Raw genomic sequence first — 16,309 nt, forward strand, 5'->3', positions numbered from 1 at the left:
CAAACTTCTCAACAGTTTTTCAAAATGAAAACCATATTCTATTGAAATACGGTACATTGCAAATTTAAGTTGGAAAGTACACTAACTTCCAAAGAAAGTAAAGCTCCCTAAAGCTCCCCAAAATGTAACTTCATACAGGTAGATACCATCATCTGGTATGGAAATTATCAGAGCTGCAGTTCTTTCTGCCAAGTAGAACAGCCAACAGCGTGTATTGGCACTGTTCGTGTCTGGCGCTCTTACCAGGCCTGGTAGGATGTATAAGGGACGCGATCACTATAGGATGTCGACTGAAGGAGACAGAGATGCTACTTTTTTGTGTGTGACAGCGATACCAGAATCTGATTGAGTTTGAAAGTGGCCTCATTGTGGGTCTCCATTTGGCCTGCTGATCGAATCCTGCAGTATCCATATCTGGGAGGTGTTCAGACGTGACAGTGGTCTAATGTTGGCCTGCATGGGAACATAAGGACAGGCACAGTCGCCACCAAGGTTCTACTTGACAACATCTGACCACCACAAGGAAAAATCACCACATTTGTGCCACGAGTACAGTAGCTCTTTCATATCTGCGTCTGCCATTTGATAACGTAAAGGAGTCCTTACGATAACCTGTCTCATCCAGGGCCGCTGGGGCCGGCCGGTGTGGCCGTGCGGTTAAAGGCGCTTCAGTCTGGAACCGCGTGACCGCTACGGTTGCAGGTTCGAATCCTGTCTCGGGCATAGATGTGTGTGATGTCCTTAGGTTAGTTAGGTTTAATTAGTCCTAAGTTCTAAGCGACTGATGACCTCAGAAGTTGCGTCGCATAGTGCTCAGAGCCATTTGAACCATTTGAGACAGGGCCGCTGGTCAGAGACCAGCAGCAGCCAGACAGGGTAATTAGCATCCCATGTGTTGGTTGTTGTTAACACCACGACGTAAATGTCTGTGTTTTGAGTCTATTTGTGACTGGGAAGCGTGCACTGCTGATGAATGGCGTCGCATTGTATTCAGCGATTAACAGCGGCTTTACACCACCTCAGATGACCATCAGCGAGTATGGCGGCGACTTTGGGAGACGTCCCTTTATTTCTGTGTTTTGGAGAGGCTCAGCAGTGTTACTGCTGGTATAATGGTGTCAGGAGCCATCGAGTATGACTTCAGGTCACCGCTGTTAGTGACTGGGGGAACTTTGCAGCCCGATGTTTCTTCATGGGCGCCCTGTGTCCTCAAGTGTGATAGTACCATGGTACCATTTTTCAACAGGACGAATTTTGTCCATTCATGGCAACTGTCTCTGTGAACGGGTTGCGTGATATTAAGATACTCCAGTTGTCAGCAAGAGCTGCAGGTCTGTCTCTGATAGAATAGGGCCTATGTTCAGGACTAGCTGTGACATGAACTTCATTCCAGTGTGAGTATCCAGGATATCAAGAACCAAAACAGTTGAGGCTTCCCCATTGCCTCAGGAGAGGATGCGCTGGCTGTATGATACCTTCCTCAATCTAATTAGTGCATGCATCCAGGCCAAAGGTAATGCAACGTCAAACAAGTGGGCTCCTGCTGCCAAGTTCTTTGCAAATTTGACACAATTTTGTAATCACTGAAATAACATCACTTAATTCCTCAACATGTAAACTTTCATTTCATCTCCTCCTCCTCTTCCGGGGGTTACACTTTTTTTTCAGGCAGTGTAGACAGTAAAACAAGTTTAATAACATTCAGTGAGTGAATCAGTTTTCATTTCAACCTATGAATACTACAATGCTTCGAAACATCAGCAACGCTTCCGCGCCATCTGATCCTGATCATAAATCGCTCCGTGTTAATACACTCCTGGAAATGGAAAAAGAACACATTGACACCGGTATGTCAGACCCACCATACTTGCTCCGGACACTGCGAGAGGGCTGTACAAGCAATGATCACACGCACGGCACAGCGGACACACCAGGAACCGCGGTGTTGGCCGTCGAATGGCGCTAGCTGCGCAGCATTTGTGCACCGCCGCCGTCAGTGTCAGCCAGTTTGCCGTGGCATACGGAGCTCCATCGCAGTCTTTAACACTGGTAGCATGCCGCGACAGCGTGGACGTGAACCGTATGTGCAGTTGACGGACTTTGAGCGAGGGCGTATAGTGGGCATGCGGGAGGCCGGGTGGACGTACCGCCGAATTGCTCAACACGTGGGGCGTGAGGTCTCCACAGTACATCGATGTTGTCGCCAGTGGTCGGCGGAAGGTGCACGTGCCCGTCGACCTGGGACCGGACCGCAGCGACGCACGGATGCACGCCAAGACCGTAGGATCCTACGCAGTGCCGTAGGGGACCGCACCGCCACTTCCCAGCAAATTAGGGACACTGTTGCTCCTGGGGTATCGGCGAGGACCATTCGCAACCGTCTCCATGAAGCTGGGCTACGGTCCCGCACACCGTTAGGCCGTCTTCCGCTCACGCCCCAACATCGTGCAGCCCGCCTCCAGTGGTGTCGCGACAGGTGTGAATGGAGGTATGAATGGAGACGTGTCGTCTTCAGCGATGAGAGTCCCTTCTGCCTTGGTGCCAATGATGGTCGTATGCGTATTTGGCGCCGTGCAGGTGAGCGCCACAATCAGGACTGCATACAACCGAGGCACACAGGGCCAACACCCGGCATCATGGTGTGGGGAGCGATCTCCTACACTGGCCGTACACCACTGGTGATCGTCGAGGGGACACTGAATAGTGCACGGTACATCCAAACCGTCATCGAACTCATCGTTCTACCATTCCTAGACCGGCAAGGGAACTTGCTGTTCCAACAGGACAATGCACGTCCGCATGTATCCCGTGCCACCCAAAATGCTCTAGAAGGTGTAAGTCAACTACCCTGGCCAGCAAGATCTCCGGATCTGTCCCCCATTGAGCATGTTTGGGACTGGATGAAGCGTCGTCTCACGCGGTCTGCACGTCCAGCACGAACGCTGGTCCAACTGAGGCGCCAGGTGGAAATGGCATGGCAAGCCGTTCCACAGGACTACATCCAGCATCTCTACGATCGTCTCCATGGGAGAATAGCAGCGTGCATTGCTGCGAAAGGTGGATATACACTGTACTAGTGCCGACATTGTGCATGCTCTGTTGCCTGTGTCTATGTGCCTGTGGTTCTGTCAGTGTGATCATGTGATGTATCTGACCCCAGGAATGTGTCAATAAAGTTTCCCCTTCCTGGGACAATGAATTCACGGTGTTCTTATTTCAATTTCCAGGAGTGTATAATGGGGTGCAAGAAAGGAGACGGGTGCGAGATGCGTTCTGCGCAGAGAAGGACGAAGAATACTCTGCGGCGCCGCCAGTGCGCCCCCTATCTCTGCCAGGTGCCTCAATGCTCCAGCCGTTGCCTTCTCTGCCAATTGGTAACGCTGTGGTCGCCCCACCTCGGGCCACTGTTTCTGCTGCTGAGTCTCCCAGATTAATTCATGTGCTCGGAAAAGAAGCACTGTCGCTTCATAACGCAATATTTGTCGTGTTCGCTTCATGCCACCCATTATGAACGCTACAGAAGCTGAGTACCTACACTATACCTAAACTGATATGAAAATCAAATCTGAACGTCCCAGGCACGATCTGAAACGCACGCTGGAACACACGCTGCAGAATGACGCTATTGGCCGGAGCGTCACGTGGTACACTGCGCATCGCCCCGCCATCCTTCTTCTTCGCCGCACGCAGCTACCGTGCAGTACAGCAGTAGAATGAGGCAGTTTCAGTGACTGGTCGATGTCTCACTGCCAGGTGGTGGGCGAGCGCGAGTGGCGGCAACTGCGGCTGGACTACAACAGCCTGGCGCAGCTCACCAAGACGGTCGACAGGCACGTCAACAAGATCGTGCTGCTCTCCTTCGCCACCAACCTCTACTTCGTCTGCCTCCAGTTCCTTCACAGCATGAAGTAAGTTTACAGCGATCGGCTGGCCGAACTGCTAGTACCAGATTCATATGTGTAAACTGTAACACAGCAAAACGAACATTACTCAACAAAGCGAACCGTAAGCCCAGCCCTAGCGGGTCACGTGATCAGGTACAGCGCCTAAAGTCACGTTCCAGTTCAAAGTAGTGTATGTTGTTACCCCATATAGAAAGTACAAAAAATTAGCATGGAAAATCCCTCTGTGGTTAACTTTACTAAATGTTCTGACGACTAGCTTTTTGCCCGCGGCTTCGGCCACATAAGCATCTCACATACAGGCTGGTTCAGCCGCCCCTACCGATGTCTTTTTATGCAACCCACAATGTTTAGGTGGACTTCATAAACCATGTGCGAGATTTTTGTATTCTGTTCCTCGCTATGCGCGAACTATTAGCAGTGCAGAAAGAAAACGAACCGGACCTTCTTTTAGAAAATTTAATGTGGTTAAATTTTGTACTGGAGACTACGATGTTCGAATTAGTCAAGGAAACATACAAAAGTGACCTTCAGAACCTCTTCCTTTCCATACTCATTCCTCAAGTGCCAGGATTTGTAGGACGTTGTTCATGACACTCCTACCACTGTGCAAAAATTTCTGACTACATGAACTATTCGACCTTTTTTGGTCTCTGTTAGTTGGGTTAATACGTCACCAGTACAATGTGCTATTTCGTTAACATTATTAACTTAAATGTGCCCCTGAAGGTAATGAAGGAAAAACAACTTTTATAAACTTTCCACTAAAACTAATTACGTTGATAATTCGATACAAACTTAACGCTTACTCGGACAGTAGTATCGTAATCGGATGGTCTGACGAATACAACGATATAATTGTTTTTTTTTTTATGCTCTTAAAATTCACAAAATTGTTAGCTAAAATTTACACAGACGTCAAGTTTACAATTTGTAAGTGCTCGGCTAAGGTGGTGGCGTAGTAGCAACAGTCAATGAAGACCAAAGCAGGTCGAATGTGGGAAATAATTCGCGCAGTGGTAAATATTCACACAGTGGTAGGAGGGAGTACCTTGAACAACATTCTAGAAATCCTAACCGGTGAGGGCTGCGTGTGGGATTGGGGGTGCGTTTGAAGATCATTTTTGTACCTTTTTCTCGAATACCTCGAAAACGGTGACCCCCAGCGGAAACGCATCCCAGTACAAAATATAACTACTGTATATTAAATTTCCAACAAAAAGGTCGTGTTTTTTTTCTATAGGACTAATACTTTGCGGGTAGCGAGCGGGAGAATATGAAAATCTGGCGTTTGGTGTATGAATGTCAGCTATAACTTACGAGTTGTGTATATTTGTGCACATATTTTATATACATTCGCAGCGAATTACGCCCTGTACTTTCCTGTGGATTCAGAGGAAACTCGTAGTTCTGTCTGAGTAAGAGATATAATAAACAGTCATGAACAGAAGCTCAGCTTTCTAAGTATAAAATGGAACTTATATTTTTTATATTTGTATTAGGGTACGTATTACGCCATTTCGTCACGTCACTAACATTACTCATTTTTTCTTTGTTTATTGCTAGAGTCTAGGTTTAAATGAAGAGTCGAGGATGTTTGAAAGCTACGTTTATAAAACAAATGATCTCGCTGTGTACGTGAAACTTTTTTGAAGGTACAGTACTACAGCAGGCATTTCTCCTGCTTCAGAGTCACATCTTTGATCTACCGTCAGTTATTTATCTCCCGTGAAGTACATTTGTAAAAAATTGGCATTTTCATACAATAATGGGGCAAGAGAAGCCGCCAAGTGGTAAATTTGGCACTGAACCTTAGGTGTTGTTGCAGTCTGGCTGCGGGCGCCACGCGGAGTACTCGCAAACTGCAATTCAAACTAATATTCTGATATTTGTCACCCAGACAGCTAGCAACAGAATATTAGGGGAGCCAAATTTGGCCGCCATACATTTGTACAGCAACAGTCTCAATCGAAAGACAGAAAAACAATGCAAATGAATATACCTCTTGTCTTGCACTCGAGTAATATGTGTCGCTTAACTGGACTCTTATTCCATTTACCAATGTAAGTAGATCTATGTCACGAATAACATTTGATAATATTCTGAGACCATATTCTGCGATTTCACACTTTTGGTTCAGCTCCAGGCCAGAAGATTTTAGAGGTCACAATCGAGTTAAAAATCGAGTTCCCATTAGCTGCTGTTTGTAAGACTGACATTATTCTCTTGTTTGCTGATTTATTGCGAATAATTCCGTTATGGAAAATAAAAGATAAAAGCCTATGGAGATATAGAAATACAACTAGTTGACCTGTGCAAATAATTAGCACTCTATTCTGGTCAGTCACGAATGTTAGTGGGATGAAATGGGTTCTGGTGCACTTCTGAAATCAAATTGGTATACTAATTAATGAAATTGATCAATTAAACCACCCCTCCCCCTCCCGTCCCCTTGACACTAGAACGGCGGAAGGGGTCAAAATGACCCCTGTCATACGTTTTTCGTTCATTGTCATATCCAATTTATTTACTTCGTTAATGAAATTATATGAATTTTTCTAATTTTTTCTCCTCTTTCTGAAGATGTTTTAGTATTTACAAAATATTTTAATTTTCTTCGACATTTCATTCAGTATACCTATAACGGCGGAAGGTGTCAATTTTACCACACTACAATTTCTCTTCTGAATAAAAGTAAATTATCCAACAATACAATGGCAACAGTGAGCAGTAACGCAGAGCAGTTGCTCCTCATTGTTGCTACTTGGCATGTGTACATTCCAGTCCTGTTTGCCGGCCGTGGTGGCCAAGCGGTTAAAGGCGCTACAGTCTGGAACCGCGCGGTCGCTACGGTCGCAGGTTCGAATCCTGCCTCGGACATGGATGTGTGTGATGTCCTTAGGTTAGTTAGGTTTAAGTAGTTCTAAGTTCTAGGGGACTGATGACCTTAGAAGTTAAGTCCCATAGTGCTCAGTGCCATTTGAACCATTTTTTGCCAGTCCTGTTGTGTCACTCAGGCAGCCTTTGTTCGCGAAACACGCTTTCGAATATGTATCGTCAGCGTGGACACTCTCTCTGTTACATCTCTTAGAGAATTCCTCCATTGACTCGGAAATTGACTTCACTGATGAAGATGATGACTATGTGTAAGTAGGCTGTTTAGGTTCTTATATTGGTAACGCCACCGCCACATAGCGCTCTGTATGAAAATCACTGGCTGTGCTGTGTGCAGTCTGTGGCTGGGTGGCATTGTTGGAATTTGCTATTGTAGTGTTGGGCAGATGGCTCTTCACAGCGCGTAGCGTTGCGCAGTTGGAGGTGAGCCGCCAGCAGTGGTGGATGTGGGGAGTGAGATGGCGGAGTTTTGAGAGCGGATGATCTGGACGTGTGTCCATCAGAGAGAGTACATTTGTAAGACTGGATGTCATGAACTTGGTAACGCCAAGGCAAATACATTGTTTTTTTCTTTATCAAAATCTTTCATTTGCTAACTACACCTATCAGTAGTTAGTTCCTTCAGTAGTTAGAATCTTTTATTTAGCTGGCAGTAGTGGCGCTCGCTGTGTTGCAGTATTTCGAGTAACGAAGATTTTTGTGAGGTAAGTGATTTGTGAAACATATAGATTAATGTTAGTCAGGGCCATTCTTTTGTAGGGATTTTTGAAAGTCAGATTGTGTTGCGCTAGAAATATTGTGTGTCAGTTTAGTGTTGATCAGAATAAGTAAAGAGCGAAATGTCTGAGTACGTTCAGTTCTGCTCAGCTGTTTGAAAATCAAATAACGTAAGGGGTTTTCCAGCACAGTAATTCATTAATTTTTCTAAGGGGACGTTACATATGTACCTGACACAAGATGAAGACATTGTGAAAAACGAGGGGCGATTAGTGCAAGGGGATTCAGATGCTGATAAGCGTCAATCATCACCTCTTTCACCACAGCAGGTACAGTTGGAAGCGTCTACTAAGGTGATGGCAAGGGATGGAACAGTGTGGGAGATTGGAAATCATTCATCTTCTGGAAGGTGGTCAGGTGTGAATGTTCTGAAGGAGAGAGGTGGTCCCACAGCTTATGCTTGCCAACGACTAGACAGCTCTGTCACCAGTGCCTCCCGTCTTATCTTTCATGAAGCAATGCTATGTCTCATGAAGAAAGACTCAAAATCATATGCTTGAAAAGTACTAAAAAACAATGACTGGACTGTGTCACTTGAGGAACTGGAGAAACTGATAGCCATCATGTATATTTGGGGTCTAGTGTGCACAAAAGATATGTCTGCAGATGATCTCTGGTCGCACTCATGGGCGCCTGCTTTTATAAAGGACATCGTGCCAAGGGGCAGATTCCAGAAGCTTCTCAGATTTCTCTGTTTTGATGAAAACTCAACCTGGATGAACACCTATCAGCCAAAAAATTCATTCTTGTACCCGAAATTTTGGGATGGTTAATTGAAAACAGTATTCGCACTTAGCACCCTGAAGAAAATATAACCATTGATGAGCAACTGTTACCAAGCAAAGCAAGATGCAGGTTTACTCAATTCATGTCCAACAAACCAGACAAATATGGTCTCAAATTCTGGGTTGGCTGTTGATGTAAAGACAAAGTATATATGTAATGCTTTTCGATACTTTGCCATAGAGGACACGCAAATAAAGAAACAACCGCTTGGAGAGTACATCGTTCTGCATCTCAAGGAGTCATTTGTAAATCAAGGAAGAAATGTGACTACAGTTGACTTCGTTACATCTCTTCAACTTGCTAAAAAACTCAATGAAAAGAAAACTTTATTTGTTGGTACAATGATCAACATCCGGCGTGAACTCTCCAACGAAGTATGGAAGCCGAATGCTGAAATACACTCCACCACAATACTACACAATAGTGGCAACACAGACAGCACTTTTACTGTACACCAAGGAAAGAAGAATAAAAATGTCATTCTTCAGAGTATGTTGCATGCTGTAGTAGCAATAAACAAGGAAAGAAAAAAAAACTGAAACCGTAACGTGCTACAATGCAACAAAGTACGGGGTGGACGTGATTGATCAAATGACCTGTAAATATACTACAAATATTGCATGTAGGAGATGGCCACTGCATGTCTTCTACAACATACTACACATGGCGGCAATAAATGCATGGGTCATCTATAACATACTAGTGAACAAGAAAATGGAAAGGAAGAAGTTCATACTTCAACCGGCAAATGAACTCAAGCGATTGAAAGAGCAAGAACAGCAGACAAAGGAAGGGGATATGGGACTGAAATCACCTAGAAAGAGGAGCAAGTGCCAAATCAACCTCTGAAAAGACAACAAGACCAGCGAAAACTGTGTAAAGTGCCACAAAGCCGTGTGCAGAAAATGTGTGCATAAAACAGAAATCACCTGTGCTAAGCGCATCTAGCAGCTTCAAATCACTTGAGTGAAAAGTAATACAGAGTTGTTTGTAAAACATACTCTACTCTAAGGAGTAAAATGGACCAAATTTACAAAGTGTGTCTAGGAGGTTGTATGAATATTCATAAAGTAAAATCTATAGTTAAGAAATGTGTTAGCAGTAGCAACAATGAACTTGTATGATTCATTGTTGTTCAAATAAATTAGTAATTATTATTTATGATTGTAAATAATTGTTATGATTACTACAAATAAAGTATGGATTAACAAACACTAAAAAAAGTACATGTTTAAGTCAAACATTAAAATATTTTATGTGGAGTCAAAATTGCCCCTTTCCGCCGTTTTAGGAATGTCAGAAACTCCACTGTTCTAGTGGTAAAATATTGATCTGCTAAGAGGTTGATTTATGACTTTCTGGGGATAAACTATCGATCTGAGAAACCCTCCATCCCTCCCCCTCCCTCTCCTCCTCCTCCTCTTCACCACTTTGGGAAATGGGACACATTTTCTTATCACTCCTTCCCAGTTAACTTCTAAACTTCTTTTGCCCTCCCAGAAAATCCCCTTGTCCTCCCCTCTCTTCCCCTCCCTGACTTCCTCCCAACCCCAGCTTGAAACTGGTAGGAAAAAGACTCTGTGGTGAGACGCTGGTGATGAAGGATCTCGTGACACCAAATTGCAGTGAGTGTCAATGGACATAATAACCTCCTGTATCCCTCCCTCACCACCTTTCTCCCTCTCCTCCCAGAAACCCTGCACCAATTATTATATAAAAAATTGGTTGGTTGTAGCTCAATTACAGTACCTCCATTCACATGATATCACCTCACATCCTATTGGTGGATACTGGTGCAGTTAGGTCAATATCCTCACCGCATCGATCTCGCAACCCACATCAGTCACGCAACCCATTGATTGTCTGGAAATGCTGCACTTTTGATTGACTGCTACAGCTCATTTGGATATTTTGTGGGAATAATCAGCGGATTGATCGACCATGGTGAATATTGCAATTTGAAGGGAAAAAGCTCACGTAAAACACTCACTGCTACCAATACCTGGGGAAGAAAAAAACACCTTCCAATCATGCCACCCACTGGCTAAAAGGGTTCTGGGAACTGCACTGGCTGGAACATCGTGTCTTCGCACGTGCTCTGGTCGGCAGAGACCCACACATGCAGTGACCATGCTGGCAGTTGCATGTCCATCTCCCATAAGTTTTTTGCACCACAACCACTAGCTGTGTGAGGTCTGAATGCGGCATTCCTCCTGTACCGGTCTGCGGGTGTTACCCTACAGCATCTGACACACCCTACAAATTTCTCTCTGACACACTGACGATTATCCTACACCCATGGTGCTTCACACACAAACACACACACACACACACACACACACACACACACACACACACACATAAACAGATCATTGTTCAATACACGCTACCATGACTGTCGGTAAATGTCTCACTGCGAAATTGCTGTTAAAAACCACCAATCATAAACAGTGTGTCATAATGCGACACACACACACACACACACACACACACACACACACAAACACACAGGAATTGCACACACGTTTTGCAAATCAAGTAATTAAATTTCGAAATAAAAACACTTACCAAAGTGCCAAATATATCAGGGGTTCTCTGCATTACATTTGAAAACACCAGCACTTTCCTCCACGCATTGTATGCAACACATGCGATCATAATGGCACCCCCACGCATACTGAATAGTAGTTCACAAAACAGCCACCCAGAGGGCACCACCGCTCGGAGAGTCGAATGACTGCGGAGAAGACCGCGTGCTTTGATACTGATACCTGCAAAATTCCCATTGAAACCATGCCCACTCTCTCTCAAGTTCTTACATCCCGTTGTAAGACATGCACCTCACCCTCTGTGTTGGGCAGCTGGAGAGGAAGGTACTATATTTATTTTTGGCGGAAAATGTCTTAAGTTGGCGAGAGGTTGGTGTTGGACAGAGAGGAGTTTAACAAGTCAGCAGAGGATTGCATCACAAGGAATGGAAGGAGGTGGTAATGGATGAATATTTTTCAGCAAATAATTGTCGTGCACTGCACAATTCATAGAGACTACTGCTTATAGCTGATAGCACACAAAGAGATCCAGCTACTGGCAGTAATATACTGTTTCTGGTCTGCAGAAATAAATCACAATGAGCAAAAGACTCAAGTACAAGACGCTTCCTGTAAGCTGTGAAACATATTTCTCAGAAAGCTTGACCCTCTTGGAAAAAGAACGAAATACTTGACTATTCGTCACACATCAAAGAACTGAACAGTCAACAGTGGAGTGCTTTCAAACGTTCTGCATGTGCCAACACTGTACGAAAATGGTCCTTGGCTACGCAAAATCAATATCATGTAGGAAAAACATTGAAATAATATGTCCTGTGTAAATGAGATTCACACATACCTTTACTGCACTCGCTAGCCTTCTCCGCTGTATGCGGTTGTAGCCCGCCATCATCCGCGTTTATTGTAATTCTTTAATTCTTCAGCTAAACTGTCCGAAGGCTGACTGGCACACGTTTCAGAGGCTCCACTGTACCGCATTAAAAGGTGTGTGTGTGTGTGTGTGTGTGTGTGTGTTTGTACTGTGGAAGGATGAGGTGCTCCACTCGCCTCACAGAATGTCGTCTTTTATCTGTTATTTAGGAACATCCGTCTAAGTAAAAATACTGTGTTGACAATTCTCTAGACAAATCGGTGGGTGCTTGAAACCTGCACCAGAATGAATATGCACACACAACCATTGACGGATGTTGGAGCTGAAAGAGAGGCATTGCTCTTGTAAGGCGGTGGAGGAATTTTACACAGGTCGTCGTGAAGTAATATACTGCGAGTATGCCTGAAGTGTTGTTGTTCTTAACAGATCAGTTGCTGTAATGTCAGCTCATTTATTTAAGGAAGTGACTGAATGTACACGAACACTCATTTGCTGCATGAAGTATCACCGTCATGTATATAAGTAGTCAAATAGCACAAAGAAATACGTTACTCGATTTAAATAAGTGTAAACTTACTCGCCAGGTGTAAGTCTTGCCCTTGCTACAGGGGATATTGTACCGACTTCACCTTAGGTTGTGTAAAATGTGTAGTCTTTTGCTTTTAAAATGAATAGTGTGACTGCAACACTGCATATTTCGGACTTAGTACTGAAACTGATATAGTTTGAGACCGTTCTTCACATTAATAATTAATGTCTGTGGAAGTCAGGTAAATAAATAGTTATGCACGTAGGGAGTACAAGTGTTTCAGACGCATGATGGATCAATACAGAGAAGTATCTTTCACGTATGTGAGAAAAAAGTCTCTATAAATTTGGAAGTCAGAAAGGCCAACACCTCGGACACTGAAACAGTGATCATGTACCTGGGTGCAACAGTCCGAGGAATCAGTCCCTTTGTTCTCTTCGAAAGCGGAACTCCATGACATGCTACCCAGTCACTGTGGAAAATAAGATTAAATGTAGGGATCATCATCGTCAGAGAGCTGTTTGGAAACGCTTCACAATGCCGAAAACTCCACCAGTATTTATATGTAGCGATGTCTTTCGCATTTCATCAATAACAAACACCGCCTCTATCTTTTATTTGCACCACCCTTTATGTGCTGTGGGAACAGCACACCCTACACCACGATATGTCCAGCTTTTTGTGAGAGCCAATGGATCGAAATGTGTTAATGTCGGTTTTAGCGCCTTACAGATCTCAAAGTCGCAGTATGAAGAAGTTAGAGGTGGCACTGTTATGTTACTGAGCTTGTGAGACTCTTCGTCCTACGTCGAGGGGACATAATTATTAGAAAAACTGGTGCGTCTTACAGCCGGCTGGCCAATAGGAAGCGTGATACTGTTTGTCAGGTTTCTGTCTGGACTTACAGCTAGAACCGACCATGAGATCATGGGACGTATCGATAGCGTGAAGCATCATATGCAAATTTGGAATCGTAATAATAATAATAATAATAATCATCATCATCATCATTTAAGACTGATTATGCCTTTCAGCGTTCAGTCTGGAGCATAGCCCCCCTTATACAGTTCCTCCATGATCCCCTATTCAGTGCTAACATTGGTGCCTCTTCTGATGTTAAACCTATTACTTCAAAGTCATTCTTAACCGAATCCAGGTACCTTCTCCTCGGTCTGCCCCGACTCCTCCTACCCTCTACTGCTGAACCCATGAGTCTCTTGGGTAACCTTGCTTCTCCCATGCGTGTAACATGACCCCACCATCTGAGCCTGTTCGCCCTCACTGCTACATCTATAGAGTTCATTCCCAGTTTTTCTTTGATTTCCTCATTGTGGACACCCTCCTGCCATTGTTCCCATCTACTAGTACCTGCAATCATCCTAGCTACTTTCATATCAATAACCTCAACCTTGTTGATAAGGTAACCTGAATCCACCCAGCTTTCGCTCCCATACAACAAAGTTGGTCGGAAGATGGAACGGTGCACAGATAACTTATTCTTGGTACTGACTTCCTTCTTGCTGAAGAGAGTAGATGGTAGCTGAGCGCTCACTGCATTAGCTTTGCTACACCTCGCTTCCAGTTCTTTCACTATGTTGCCATCCTGTGATAATATGCATCCTAAGTACTTGAAACCGTCCACCTGTTCTAACTTTGTTCCTCCTATTTGGCACTCAATCCGTTTATATTTCTTTCCCACTGACATTACTTTCGTTATGGAGATGCTAATCTTCATACCATAGTCCTTACATTTCTGATCTAGCTCTGAAATATTACTTTGCAAACTTTCAATCGAATCTGCCATCACAACTAAGTCATCCGCATATGCAAGACTGCTTATTTTGTGTTCACATATCTTAATCTCACCCAGCCAGTCTATTGTTTTCAACATATGATCCATAAATAATATGAACAACAGTGGAGACAGGTTGCAGCCTTGTCTTACCCCTGAATCTACTCTGAACCATGAACTCAATTTACCGTCAACTCTAACTGCTGCCTGACTATCCACGTAAAGACCTTTAATTGCTTGCACAAGTTTGCCTCCTATTCCATAATCTTGTAGAACAGACAATAACTTCCTCCTAGGAACCCGGTCATATGCCTTTTCTAGATCTATAAAGCATAGATACAATTCCCTGTTCCACTCGTAACACTTCTCCATTATTTGCCGTAAGCTAAAGATCTGGTCCTGACAACCTCTAAGAGGCCTAAACCGACACTAATTTTCATCCAATTGGTCCTCAACTAATACTCGCACTTTCCTTTCAACAATACCTGAGAAGATTTTACCCACAACGCTGATTAAAGAGATACCTCTGTAGTTGTTACAATCTTTTCTGTTTCCATGTTTAAAGATTGGTGTGATTACTGCTTTTGTCCAGTCTGATGGAACCTGTCCCGACTCCCAGGCCATTTCAATTATCCTGTGTAGCCATTTAAGACCTGACATTCCACTGTATTTGATGAGTTCCGACTTAATTTCATCCACCCCAGCCGCTTTATTGCACTGCAATCTATTGACCATTTTTTCTACTTCCTCAAATGTGATCCTATTTCCATCATCATTCCTATCCCATTCTACCTCGAAATCTGAAACATTACTGATTGCATTTTCACCTACATTGAGCAACTCTTCAAAATATTCCCTCCATCTGCCCAAGGCATCCACAGGATTCACCAGCAGTTTTCCTGACCTGTCCAAAATACTTGTCATTTCCTTCTTACCTCCCTTTCGAAGACTGCTAATTACACTCCAGAATGGTTTTCCATTCCAGAATAATAATAATAATACGAGGTCTGAGCGATTGTTTAAAATGTGATGTCCGAGGAGTTGAATGACAGTCAATGTGGAGTGATGGACGGTGATCGACACTTGCATTAAATGTGACGATGGAGAGAAACATGAGTCGATGTAGCGAGGTAAACAGGCCAGCTCGTCGGCCACGACTTCGGCCGTGGCATTGTGTACTGCAGCCGGCGGTCTTGGGCGCAAGCAGGATGACAGGATGAATGGGCATTTAGAATCAGGGCGCAGACCTTCCCCATAAACTCCCTCCCCCACCCCGAACTGGTCCGGCAGGTGCGTGGGTCCTGGTGACCTACCACTGCGTTTTCGCGATATTTCCGGTGTCAGACATGCAAGCATGACAAGTAAGGATTGGATCGATTTACAGAGTGCTCTGCCCGTAAATCGAGTCTTCAGTTTCATAACTGTACTGATTCTTAGTGACAGCAGTTTGCGAGGTACTGCAATCCTGTGTACATATTTGCTTGGCAGTTGTCGAGCATGCAAAAGAAACTGTGTTTTGTTCATGGCGTTAGTGCATGTTGGTGTGTATTTTCGCATGTCAAACTCCGCTGCTGTGCATTTGTCTATTTCCTCATAACACGTCGATGTTTCATGCGTTTTCCGTTACTGACGATCATTTTATCGGACTGATGCGAGTATAGTATAATTTACGAAGTGCAATCAGAGGTGAACAGTGGGCGCTGTACACTTCCAGGAAGCTATATAGTGCACATATCACAAAGAATCTAGGTTTTTTTTCTTTGGTGTAGAAGGTGGCAGTATACCATATTAAAGTTTCTCGGCTTGATGAGTGGGATACAAAACTTGCGGGGTGAATGTATGTCGGATATTCGAAATACGAGGTATGTTCAAAAAATTCCGGAGCATTCGTAATTTTGCGCCAATGGCGTGCTGGAGAGAAATGCGGTTGGCATCCCTGCACACGCCTATGTTCAATGTGTAGCTGCCTGAAGTTTCACGGTTGTATGTCCGCTAGCTATTTTTCAGTGCTGTATTGAGTAGAACGTTCTATCGCACAGTTTGCGAATTGCGGTATGGCAGACTTTAAAGTTGCAACGAGTCTGCATTAAATTTGGCGTGAAACTCACGAAAATATTTACAGTCACATCAAATGATGCAGGAAGCCTAGGGTGATGCGTGCTTAAGCCGTACCCGGTTCACACGGTTTAAAAATGGTCGGATGGAAGT

General features: G+C 44.1%; 1 protein-coding gene across 1 annotated transcript in view; it reads left to right on the forward strand.

Annotated features, from left to right (window-relative positions):
* The window catches only part of LOC126150576 (gustatory receptor for sugar taste 64e-like), a 181,937-nt gene that overhangs the window by 96,777 nt on the left and 68,851 nt on the right, over positions 1-16,309 (forward strand). Inside the window, exons 6-7 of the mRNA XM_049915885.1 lie at positions 3,754-3,901; positions 5,558-5,612. Of these exons, the coding sequence (XP_049771842.1) occupies positions 3,754-3,901; positions 5,558-5,612 (203 nt within the window). The remainder of the gene's footprint in view (positions 1-3,753; positions 3,902-5,557; positions 5,613-16,309) is intronic.

This window comes from Schistocerca cancellata, chromosome 2 (genome assembly GCF_023864275.1).
Source record: "Schistocerca cancellata isolate TAMUIC-IGC-003103 chromosome 2, iqSchCanc2.1, whole genome shotgun sequence".
NCBI classification, from domain to species: Eukaryota; Metazoa; Arthropoda; class Insecta; order Orthoptera; family Acrididae; genus Schistocerca; species Schistocerca cancellata.